The 12,699-nt window shown below is 39.8% G+C and overlaps 1 protein-coding gene across 2 annotated transcripts in view; it reads right to left on the reverse strand.

Annotated features, from left to right (window-relative positions):
• Positions 1–12,699, reverse strand: part of VWA8 (von Willebrand factor A domain containing 8) — a 407,530-nt gene that overhangs the window by 293,800 nt on the left and 101,031 nt on the right. Inside the window, exons 6-9 of one of the 2 annotated variants that reach the window (XM_008260014.4) lie at positions 10,839–11,003; positions 10,077–10,126; positions 9,232–9,340; positions 6,869–6,973 (exon numbers count right to left, since the gene is read on the reverse strand). In XM_008260014.4, the coding sequence (XP_008258236.2) occupies positions 6,869–6,973; positions 9,232–9,340; positions 10,077–10,126; positions 10,839–11,003 (429 nt within the window). Of the gene's footprint in view, positions 1–6,499; positions 6,730–6,868; positions 6,974–9,231; positions 9,341–10,076; positions 10,127–10,838; positions 11,004–12,699 lie in introns of those variants that run through there. The other variant, XM_051850641.2, reaches the window with a different exon arrangement.

The following is a 12,699-nucleotide window of genomic DNA, read 5'->3' on the forward strand; positions in this document are numbered from 1 at the left end:
AATGCAGAAACTCAAGAAGCAACATTTAGGAGTTCCCCCAAAGGAACCCAATAACAACATTTTTAGAATGCAAAGATGAAGAAGCTGAGGAAATGCCTGAAACAAAATTCAAAAAAATAATCATAGGTTTTCTCAGAAACAACCAGAATAAAGTCCACAAACAAAAGAAAACCATACATGACGTGAATGAAAAAATTTCCCATGAAATTGAGATTTTAAAAAGAAATCAAACAGAAATATTACAAATGAAGAACTCAGTAGATCAAATAAAAAATGCAGTGGAAAGCCTTAACAACAGACTTGTGAGGCAGAGAAAAATATGTGAGATAGAAGTCAAATTTTGGGAAAGGTTTCAGTCAGTCCAAAATAAAGGAAGAAATTCGAAAAATTAATAACAGTGCTGGATTTTATCAAATGACCAAACATATGGGTCTTAGGAGTTCCTGAAGGAATGGAAAGAGAGAATGGATTAGAAGGCCTATTTAGTGAAATAAGCATAGAAAACTTTCCCCAATTTGGAGAAAAAGATGTCCAAGTACACGAAGTACATAGAACTTCAAGGGGCCGGCACCATGGCTCACTTAGTTAATCCTCTGCCTGCGGCGCCAGCATCCCATATGGGTGCCAGGTTCTAGTCCTAGTTGCTCCTCTTCCAGTCCAGCTCTCTGCTGTGGCCAGGGACAGCAGTGGAGGATGGCCCAAGTGCTTGGGCCCTGCACCCGCATGGGAGACCAGGAGGAAGCACCTGGCTCCTGGCTTCAGACTGGCACATCACCGGCCGAAGCGGCCATTTGTGGGGTGAACCAATGGAAGGAAGACCTTTCTCGCTGTCTCTCTCTCTCTCTCTCACTGTCTATAACTCTGTCAAATAAATAAAAAAAAAGAACTTCTAATAAATATAATCAGAAAAGAGTATTACTCATGATACACCGTAGTCAAACTTTCAACAATAAAACATAAAGAAAAGATTCTAAACTGTGCATGAGAGAAATGCCAGATTACTTCAAGAGGATCTCCAATTAGACTCACAAATGATTTATCAGAAATCCTAACAGCCAGGAAAGGAAGAAGATAAAACTGTCAACCCAGAATACTGTTCCCTGCAAAGCTCACATTCATGAATGAAGGTGAAATAAAGAACTCCATAACAAACAGAAATTGAAAGAATTTGTCGCCACATAACCAGCCTTACAAAAGATGCTTAAGGATGTAATACACACAAAAACACGACAAGATAGTCATCATTATGAAAGAATGTGAAGGCAGAAAATTCTCCAGTAAAAGTACAAAGGAAATCCCAAGTAAACAACAGGAATATTTATGGAAAAATTATAGGGCTGAGTTGTTACTCATCAATAGTAACCTTGAACCCTAATCCACTGTTGGTGGGAATGTAAACTGGTACAGCCACTGTAGAAGACAGTATAGCAATACCTCAGAAATCTGAATATAGATCTACCATATGACCCAGCTAATCTACTCCTGGGAATTTACCCAAGAGAAACGAAATCAACATAAAAAAGAGTGATCTGTACCCCCATGTTTATTGCAGTTCAATTCACAATAACTAAGATATGAATCAACCCAAATGTCCATCAAACAGAGACTGGTTAAAGAAATTATGGTATATATATATATATACACACACACACACACACACACATATGTACACACACTATGGAATACTACACAGCATTAAAAAATGAAATCCTGTCATTTGCAATAAAATGGATGCAACTGGAAACCATTATATTTAGTGAAATAAGCCAGTCCCAAAAAGATATGTTCCCTTTGATCATGGTGACTAATAGAGTACCTAAAAGGTAATTTATAGGAGTGAAATTGGCACTTTGTGATGTGATGATTTTGAACAGTCCTAGTCTTGACTGTTAAAGAACAATGTTTTTTGTTTGGTTGGTTCATTGTTTTTTCTTGTTTGTTTGTTTGTTTTTTCTTCATACTATTTGTTGAATTTTATACTTAGGAACTCTATACTTAGGACTAATCTTATGAGTATAAAGTTAACTGAAAATAGATCTTTGTAAAAAATAAGAATGGGAGAGCAAGGAGGAAGAAGGGTGGGAGGATGGGTGGTAAGAATGTAGAATGGGAAAAATCACCATGTTCCTAAATTTGTATATATGAAGTGATTTAGTCTGTATTCCTTAAATAAAATTTTAAATAAAGAAATTATCCTTCAAAAATCACTACAGTTTTAGAATATTGTCACTACAGTAAAAGAGTTAAAACTCAATGAAAGAACAGGTCCATCTTGTACTCATACAAATGACAGATTACAAAAATCAGATTTTGGGGGAAGAAAATCATATCTTATCTCAACATTTTAAACAGAGTATCCTAATTGCAATCTTCATTTTGGTGTCATAAATTTTCTAGACAATTACTAATTCCTTTTCCCAAATATAAGAAAAACTATTTATGAAGATTTTTTAACTTCTACACTTTATATATGAAAATAGCCATAGTATCATAAAATTTGCTAAGAATTTTTTCATGATACAGACAAATAACAATTAAAACCTTAATTTGATTCTTTTTTTTTTTTTTACAAAAAGTCTACACTGCCTTTAATTTTTTTTAATTTATTTTATTTAAGAGACAGTGATACAGCAAGAGAGGAAGTTAGAGAGTCGGAGTTCTCACATCCGGGCTCACTCTGCAAATGCCCACAATAGGCAGGGCTTGCCCAGGCTGAAGCTTGGATCCAGGAACTCAATCCAGTGGGTGGTGGGGACCCAATCACTTGAGCCATCTCTCAGGATGGCTCACACTAGCAGAAGCTGAAACAGAAAGCAGAGCTGGGACATGGACCCATGCACTCTGATATGGAATGTGGGATTCCCAACTGGGGTCTTAATTGCTATGTCAAACACCTCCTCCACACTTCAGTTTAAGAGAGGATTATCAGAAAGGGAATAAAGCCTAGTCAACTAATTCAATTCATTAGAATTTTGTACAAGAAGCTATTAACTTCCCAGAAAACAAATAAGTTAAGGCATGTTTTTACCCATGTGGCAGTAACGTCAGTCTAAATTGGTAAAGGATTAATATCAGAGCACTCATATTCCAGAAACAAACACAAAGGCAGTGAAGTACCTACTATACTGGTTATGTCCTTATAAATAATTCAAGCTAAAATATTTCAGTATAATAAAAATAGGCTGTAATACAATAAGATAGTAAAAGAACTCAAGTTTCAAGGTGAATTACTATTTGCCAGCACATGAAATTTAGAGTATAATTAATCAGAAAGGTAATAACAGAGTACATTAGATTTAAAATCTTTCCAGGTATTTTAGCAAGCAGCAGAAAATGAGAGTTTATTTATCATTTCAATCAGCATTTTCTAAGTATTCTTGAATTTCAGTTAAACAAAAAACTAACCCTTTTTTAATATATTTTCTTTAAGAGGACACTATTTGAATTGAGAGAAATAATTCAATAAGATGAAACATAAATCACACAATGTTAGTTGTGGTGGGATCCTATCTATCCACTTTCCTCATAACATTTTTCTAGGCCATTGAGCACTTAGATTCTCCATACCACATGGGCAAATACATGGCCCTGGTCTCTCCTGCACTATTTTCCCAAAGTCTTCTGACAACTACAAACCATTACTACTCTTCTCAGGAGTCAACCTGAGCCCACAACCCACCCTCAACAGGCAGGAGTTCAGGCAAGAGACACAGAAATAGTTTGCAAAATCATGCTACTGGATGAAATCACTTTGAAAGTGATTATAAATAGAAATTATAATTAAATCCTCGATTATTTAGCCCCACTCCCAAATGTGCTCCTCTCCACCTTCTCATATAAATTAATGGTATTTCTATCTACCAACTTGTTCAAATTAGAATTCATGGACATTTTCGATTTCTCACTATCTCTCTCTCTCTCTCTCTCTTTTTTTTTTTTTTTTTTTTTTTTTTGACAGGCAGAGTGGACAGTGAGAGAGAGAGACAGAGAGAAAGGTCTTCCTTTGCCGTCGGTTCACCCTCCAATGGCCGGTGCGGCCAGCGCGCTGCGGCCGGTGCACCGCGCTGATCCGATGGCAGGAGCCAGGTGCTTCTCCTGGTCTCCCATGGGGTGCAGGGCCCAAGCACCTGGGCCATCCTCCACTGCACTCCCTGGCCACAGCAGAGAGCTGGCCTGGAAGAGGGGCAACCGGGACAGAATCCGGCGCCCCAACCGGGACTAGAACCCGGTGTGCCGGCGCCACTAGGTGGAGGATTAGCCTATTGAGCCGCGGTGCCAGCCCGTCACTATCTCTTACAGACCTCAAAATCTATCCCATATGTTGTCAGTAAGTACCATCTATTACCTTTGAAACATTTCTCATGTCCATTTAATTCCTATTTCCACAAACCTAATTCAGGTTGTTATTGTTTTAACAAACGGTATTCATCATTATGATATAATGCTATACAAATCATTATAGTAGAATAGCTATTTACAAATACTAGAATTTCTCATGCTTTAACCAGACTCTGAGTTTCAGGAATAGAGATAAAATTATTGCCATGTAAGTATGTTTAACTGAATAAAAATACGAAAAGCAAGATCTTGCCATCTTTCTCAGAAAAATTAATTAATTAATTAAAAACACATGATTATACTATCAATGGATAAGTAGCAGCACCTCTTTTCTAAAGCACCACTGTTTTTTTTTTTTTAATATTTATTGATTTATCTATTTGCAAGACAGAGATACAGACAGAGAAGGAAACAGAGAGACAGAGAGGTATCTCCCACTACTGGTTCACTCCCCAAATGGCCACAACCACAGAGGCTGAGCCAGGCTGCAGCCAGGAGCCACAGCTTCTTCTGGGTCTCCCATGTGAATGCAGAGGCCCAAGTACCCATCCTCTGCCACTTTCCTAGACACATTAGCAGGGAGCTGGATTGGAAGTGGAGCAGCTGGGACTCGAACAGATGTCCCAGGATCTGTTTTGTAAGACCAATTTGTTTTATCTTCATCTAGGAACATTAGTTTAAGATAATGATTAAAAGAAAACATAGAAACTTAAGACTAACAGGCCACACAGACTTCCTTGGAACAGACGACAATGGATTACACCAAGGAGCAGGGTGTTCTCCTTTTAAGCAAAGATACTTAACATTCTAAATGTTTGTATATTGCAGTGTGTAATGACTTCACAAAACAAAAGTTCAGAGAAATTAACTGAGGCCCTCCTACTTAACTATCTACTGGGGAGGTACAACTATTCATTAACTAGCTCCTCACATAAAGAAAGTGACAGAACACTCATGCTTTTCCTTCTCTTATCTACATATCACCAATTCCCTTTCCTTTTTTAAAAAGTCTCAATCTGGCCGGCGCCGCGGCTCACTAAGCTAATCCTCCGCCTAGCGGCGCCGGCACACCAGGTTCTAGTCCCGGTTGGGGCGCCGGATTCTGTCCCGGTTGCCCCTCTTCCAGGCCAGCTCTCTGCTGTGGCCAGGGAGTGCAGTGGAGGATGGCCCAGGTGCTTGGGCCCTGCACCCCATGGGAGACCAGGAAAAGCACCTGGCTCCTGGCTCCTGCCATCGGATCAGCGCGGTGCGCTGGCCGCAGCGCGCTGGCCGCGGCGGCCATTGGAGGGTGAACCAAAGGCAAAAGGAAGACCTTTCTCTCTGTCTCTCTCTCTCACTGTCCACTCTGCCTGTCAAAAAAAAAAAAAAGTCTCAATCTAATTTGAAAATACTGTGCTTGCAATATGAACCCTGAATCATTTTTCTATGTTCCCTAGACTCATGACCAAAATAAAGGTTTATTAACCAAAGTAACATCAGGCACTTCCTTCAGAAAATTCAAGTCTTTATTCTGTATCTTTACATAATTTATATGGACAGTTTAGGAATTGGAAATCAGAAACACATCAAAGTGGTCTCTTTGTAAAGATAAAGACTTTTAGGGTGGCTGGCATTGTGGCACAGAGAGTTAAGCTGCATTCTGTAATGCCAGCATCCCATATAAACACCAACTTGCGTCCCAGCTGTTCTACTTCTGATCCAACTCCCTGCTAACACACTTAGGAAGGCAGCAGATGTCACAAGTGCTTAGGCCTCTGCCACCCACATGATAGACCCACATGGAGTTCTAGTCTCCTGGCTTTGGCCTGGCCCAGCCCTGCCTATTGCAAAAATTTGGGGAGTGAATCAGTAGATGGAAGCTCCCTCTTTTTCTGTTCTTCCCTCTCTCTAGTTATGCTTTCAAATAAATAAATCTTCAAAAAAAAAAAGAAGAAAAGATAAAATCTTTATTCATAACTGGCTTAACGAGACACTGAATATCTTCTCACAGTTGTATTATGAAAAACTGCATTGTTTCATTTTTCAGAACATTCCCCTACAGTTTCTTCCTGAATACAGGCCCTTGTCCCCAAGGCACTGGGCATTGTGCTAGAGGCACTGAGGAAACTCATTTGAAATCACAACCCTCGACCTTAAACACTAAGTGCTCTACTTCATTTACCTTGCTGACTTAGTTCAGATGCTGATTAAATCAAAGACAGGTTCCAGTTCTCTTTTTTCTCACCATCTGGAATCAATCTTAAAACAAAATATAGGGGCTGGTGTTGTGGCATAGTGGGTAAAGCCATGGCTATGATGTTGGCATCCCATAAGGGAGCCAGTTTCAGTCCAGCTACTCCTCTTCCAATCCAGCTCAATGCTAAGGGCCTGGGAAGACCAGCAAAAGATGGTCCAGAATACAATGTTGAGGCAGCCATGTCTGGAAGAGAATGGAATGCAAGGAAAAGAAAGATGGGGAGAGAAAAATAGCAGAAATGAGGAGGGGAGAGACGGGAGAAGGGAGGCAAAGTCAAAGGAAGCAGATACTTACTTTTAAGACACCTTCCACAGCCATCTTCCCTTCATGTCCTAGTAAAATAGTGTATGGATAAAGCCATTGAATTGCATGCTTGATTGACATCATAGGAAAGCAATCCTATTTAGGAGCAAAAAACATAGGAATGAGCAACTTCTAGAATAATCACAGAAAATTAATCTGAAATGTACATGACATTAAAGTTGTCATAAAAATGGCCAAAAGGTTTTCTAGAAGTATAAAAATTAAATATTATTTCTCTTCTCTTCTTTTTCCTGGGTAAGCTAACTAGCTCCCTCCATTCATTTTCTGACTATGTGTGAATGGCTCCTGTGCTTCTGTTTAGTTCTGAACTCTAGGCATGAACCATCAGTTGTCCACCACATGTGGCTATATGAACATCCCATAAACCTCCATTCAACACATGTGAAACTGAACAAATTTCCCATCCTATTCATCCCACAGTATCTCATCTTCCTCCTATACTCAATAATTTCCAATAATCTCATCGACATTCACTTAGCTTCACATTTGAAACTGTAAAGTTAGAAAGTATTCATTGAACCTGGCGCTGTGCACCCCGTATGGGTGCTGGTTCTAGACCCAGCTGCTCCTCTTCCGATCCAGCTCTCTGCTATGGCCAAGGAAAGCAGTGGAAGATGATTCAAGTGCTTGGGCCCCCACCTCGTGGGAGACCCAGAAGAAGCTCCTGGCTCCTGGCTTTGGATTGGCTCAGCTCAGCTCAGGTCATTACAGTCATCTGGGGAGTGAACTAGCAGATGGAAGACCTTTCTCTGTCCCTCCCTCTGACTGTCTGTAATTCTGCCTCTCAAATAAATAAATAAAATCTTTCTTTAAAAAAAAAGAAGAAAGTATTCATTATGCGCAAACCCTTCCCCCTCTAAATCAAATTATATTCTCAGTTCTTTCCATCCCACTGATCTACTGATGGGGCAATTAGGGAAATTTCAATATGGATTAGATGATTTTTATAGAGTTGTTGTTAATATGACATAAGAGTGATAATGGTTTACTGGCTATGTAGAAAAATACTATATTTCATAGAAGGTATATCCTGCAGGATTTAACAGCACTGACTGCAATTCACTTTCAAATGGTTCTGGAAATTTTAAAAAGTGGAAGGAGTGGCAGAGAGAAAGAGAAGGAATATATGCACAAGCAAACATGATAACATGTTAACAACTGGTGATTCCAGGTGAAGAGATTATAGGTGTTTGACCATTTTTCAACAGCTTTTTAAATATGAGAATTTCAAAGTAAAAGTTATTGAGCAAAAAAAAATGCAAGCACATGATTTGATAAATAGGAGGAGAAACACTGTTCTGAATATAAAGAACCATGTGAACAACACCAGAGAAACCTAACTTTCTAATTTGCAGGTAACATTTGAAAACACACACAGATAGAATCTTCAAACTAAGAGTCTCTTGCCTAAGGCAGTATTCCCCATGTCCTGCGACAAGTTGCTGCTCAGCAACACCTCACTGAGGAATGTGCACAGGCTCTCTGGGGTCCTCCTTGCTGCGGTCAGACAGAGATGTCTTCCTCAGATGTAAAACTGATCAGCTCACATGTCGCCTACCTCGTAACCTGGGGTGGGAGCTTTTCCTTGTGATAAAATTCAGGCTACTTCACTCACCATGCCAACTACTTCATACTCGGGTTCTGACCGCTCCCTCCATCACACTCACTTTCATTCTCGAAGCATACCAGGTCCTTTCGTGACTGAACACACCTTTCTATGTGCTGTGCCCTCTGCCTGGAAGGCCATCCCATCGCTCCAGACATGACTGCCTCCAGTGCCCCCGTGAAGCTGCATGGGCAGTGTCGGGACTCTCCCAGGTCCCCTCTGGTCTGTATCCATTCTTTGTCTCTAAGTCCTCCCCTCCCACAGCCAATCACCACAAGTCTTTCTAAGATAATCGCCCCAAACCAGCTTTGCTCACAGGCAGGAGACTGCTGGTGCCTGGGAATCTGTGTTCCCTGGGAGCACCACAAACCAAAGACTGATGAATGCCAGTGTGTGAAAGCCCCAGCCGCCTCAGGCTGGGGTCACTGTAAGGCCTAATTTACGCTACAACACCCTCTTACTTGATGAAGCAAGAACTTTCTTCTGTGGAACTTTCGCTGAGACTGCCTGTCTACTTCCTCCTGCCCCAAAGCTGGAAGCTCATTAGAGGCCCAGAATATGTCCTTGATCTCCATACAGTTTACTGCACTGCACAACAAATTAATCTCAGGACTTGCAATATTTATAGAAGAACAAGACAAAGTAAAAAAAAAAAAAAAAAAAGATTAACTTTCAAATTTTGTTTGCTACATTTGGTGTATCAGTCATTTATTTATTTTATACATACCAGGATTTGAACTGCAGCTGGCAAACTATCTAAAGGAAAATCTGGAAGTCCAAGAGTAGAAGATTCTTGGGAACAGAGAGTTGTGGCAAAGGACAAGAGTTGAGAAATTCTAGGGAGAAAAAGGATAACAAATTTGTTTCTAATAGTTTCAAAATTTAAATATATATGAATCTATTAAATATAAAAATAACTGGGCCAATTTAATTAATTTTAAAAATGGTTTCCTACCATTAATTATTAAAGAACAATGGCTCCATATCATAATATTACACTTAAAACTCCAAAGTTGACATATACACAGATACATTTCCTAAATCTACCACAATATGCAAGGTTTTTCACAACCTGGCTAAAATCTGCCCTGTGAGCCTCACTTCTCTTCTTTCTAATCTCAATGCTAAATTTGATCCACTTGGAGCTTTTTATAGCCCTAAGAATAATGCTATAAACTCTCATATCCCATGATTTAAAAACAAATCTCTCAGAACTGCTTGATGCCATTCTCTGGCAAAAGTCTACTCAGTCTTTAGGACCTATTTCAAACACCAATGTATTAGGAAGTCCTTATAAAGACTCAACTACAAACAGCCTCAATACTTTGAAATTATGGCACTTACTATGTTATGTTTAACTAAGCTGTTCATATATCTTTCAGCTCTACCAGATCTAGAGTTTCTTGCCACCAAAGATCATATCTTACTAATTTTATCATCAGCACTTACCAACATCCTAATACGGAAAAATTCTTCAAAGAATTGTTGGATGAATGAGTGAATCAACTAGTCAATGAACAGGCAACACAATTTCAATGCTAAGAGTACAAATATGTTTAAAAATGTACTTACTTCTCAGCAGATACATTGGTTCCAACAGAATATAACAGTTTAAGTTGGTCCTAAAACAATGTAGAAACAAATCAAATCAATTAATAAGAAATATAACAAATTAAACCCAAGTGTTTTATAGTACAACCCAACTTTTTAATTAGGCAGACACTAATTAACAGAAAAAAAATTTCTTGATAAATTTCATTTTCTAAAAGAAAAGACAGGCCGGCGCCGCGGCTCACTAGGCTAATCCTCCGCCTAGCGGCGCCGGCACACCGGGTTCTAGTCCCAGTTGGGGCGCCGGATTCTGTCCCGGTTGCCCCTCTTCCAGGCCAGCTCTCTGCTGTGGCCAGGGAGTGCAGTGGAGGATGGCCCAGGTGCTTGGGCCCTGCACCCCATGGGAGACCAGGAAAAGCACCTGGCTCCTGGCTCCTGCCATCGGATCAGCGCGGTGCGCCGGCCGCAGCGCGCCGCGGCCATTGGAGGGTGAACCAACGGCAAAGGAAGACCTTTCTCTCTGTCTCTCTCTCTCACTGTCCACTCTGCCTGTCAAAAAAAAAAAAAAAAAAAAAAAAAAAAAAGACAGTCTTTTAAAAACTCTTTCAAATAATGCCGTGATAATTTTTCTTCCTGGTTTCCAGAGATTTTTCTCCACCTTATATCCATTTTGTTCTATTAACTACCAAGGAAGATGCTGAAAAACAGTAATATTTTTATAGAATTGAATTACTAATTGGAAAATGCTGTTTTTAAAGATAATTCATCTTTAATCACGCTTACCTTGAAGGGTAGAAAATAAATATCTCTGGCTTGAAATCGAGAACGGAGAGGGGGATCTAGTGGATTTCCAGAGTACCTCGGCACCGGCAAACCTAAGGCAATCACTCGGAAATTTTCACTGACTCGGACAATCTTCCATGCATCCAACTCTGTTTTAGTATGATCCTTAAAAAAGTAAGAGATCAAAAAACCATGGCATACATGAAACAGAATACAACTTCAAGATCTGTCAGGAAAAGGAACTTTGGCCTTGACTCCTGAGAAACACATTCAAAAATCAATCTGTCAGGGCTGGCATTGCAGTGCAATGGGTTAGGCTGCCACCTGCAACATGAGCTCTAATATGGGAACAGAAGTTCCAGTCCTGGGTGTTCTACTTCCCATTCAGCTCCCTGCTAATGCTCCTAGGAAAGCAGCAGAAGACAGACCAATTTCTTGGGCCCCTGCCACCCATGTGGGAAATCTGAATGGAGTTCCTGGCTCCTGACTTCAGGCTGCCCCAGCATGATCAACATGGCCATTTGGAGAATGAACCAACAGATGGAAGGACTTTCTGACCTTCCTTCTCTTTGTCATTCTGCTTTTATTTTTTATATATTCATTTTATTTACTTGAAAGGCACAGTTACAGAAAGAAAAGGAAGACAGAGAAAGAGAGAACCTCCATCCTCTGGTTCACTACCCAGATAGCTGCAGAGGCTAGGGCTGGGCCAGGCCAGAGCTAGGAGCTAGGAACTTCTTGGTCTCCCACATGGATAGCAAGGACCCAAGCACTTGGATGGTATCTTTCGTTGCTTTCTCAGGCACATAAGCAGGGAACTGGATCTGAAGTGGAGCAGCTGGGACTCAAACTGGTGCCCATATGGGATGCCAGCATCGCAGGAGGCAGCTTTATCTGCTATGCCACAATATAGGCCCCTCTGCCTTTCAAATAAATAAAAATAAGTCTTAAAAAAGATCCATCAGGTGTTTAAATAATGCTATAACTAGTACTCAAATAGTATTTTACACTTTGTGTTTCTGTGTGGGAGCAAAATGTGGAAATCTTTACTTAACATACGCTAAATTGATCTTCTGTATATAAAGATAATTGAAAATTAATCATGATGTGAAGGGGAAGGGGAGAGGGAGTGGGAGAGGGGAGCGTTGTGGGTGGGAGGGAGGGAAGATGGGGGGGGGGGAGGCTATTGTGGTCCATAAGCTGTACTTTGGAAATTTGTGCTCATTAAATAAAAAAAATAAAAAATAAAAAATAAAAAAAAGAAAACAAACACACACACACACAAAAAAGCTCTATCAAGAAAAAAAAAACCATCAAGTAGGAAGAAAAGTGAAATCAAGATCACTTTTCAATGCCAGACTCACAAGGTGAGAATTTGCAAGTAAAAGTAGCTAACATACCAGAGAACAAAGGAAACTTGGGGCAGATCTTTGAGCCCTAGTCAGTAACTGAGTAAAAAAGAGTCAGGTTGGTAAGAAGCATATGTGATTATAAGCAGACCTCCAGCACAATGGAGACTGATCATGGACCCTAACTAGATATGCTTATGAGTACTTATGAGTAAGGCATATTCCTGGTAAAAACTAATGTGCTCCATGAATTTTCCTCATTTAATTTTCACCAGAATCCAAAGAGACACTTAATCTCCCTTTTATCATTTACCTGTGGTCCTGCAACAAGTATACGGTAGAGCTGAGAGAATGAAAACAGCATAGGTTTTGAGTAACTAATCCTAGTTCAACTGCTTGATGCACACTAACTAAATAGCTGGAGCCTCAGTTTTATCATGTATAAAGTGTAAATAAAATTCTCTACATTGCTACATCTACTATAAAAATTAAATGTGAGAATATATATGAAA

The sequence above is a fragment of the Oryctolagus cuniculus genome, chromosome 9, assembly GCF_964237555.1.
Source record: "Oryctolagus cuniculus chromosome 9, mOryCun1.1, whole genome shotgun sequence".
NCBI classification, from domain to species: domain Eukaryota; kingdom Metazoa; phylum Chordata; class Mammalia; order Lagomorpha; family Leporidae; genus Oryctolagus; species Oryctolagus cuniculus.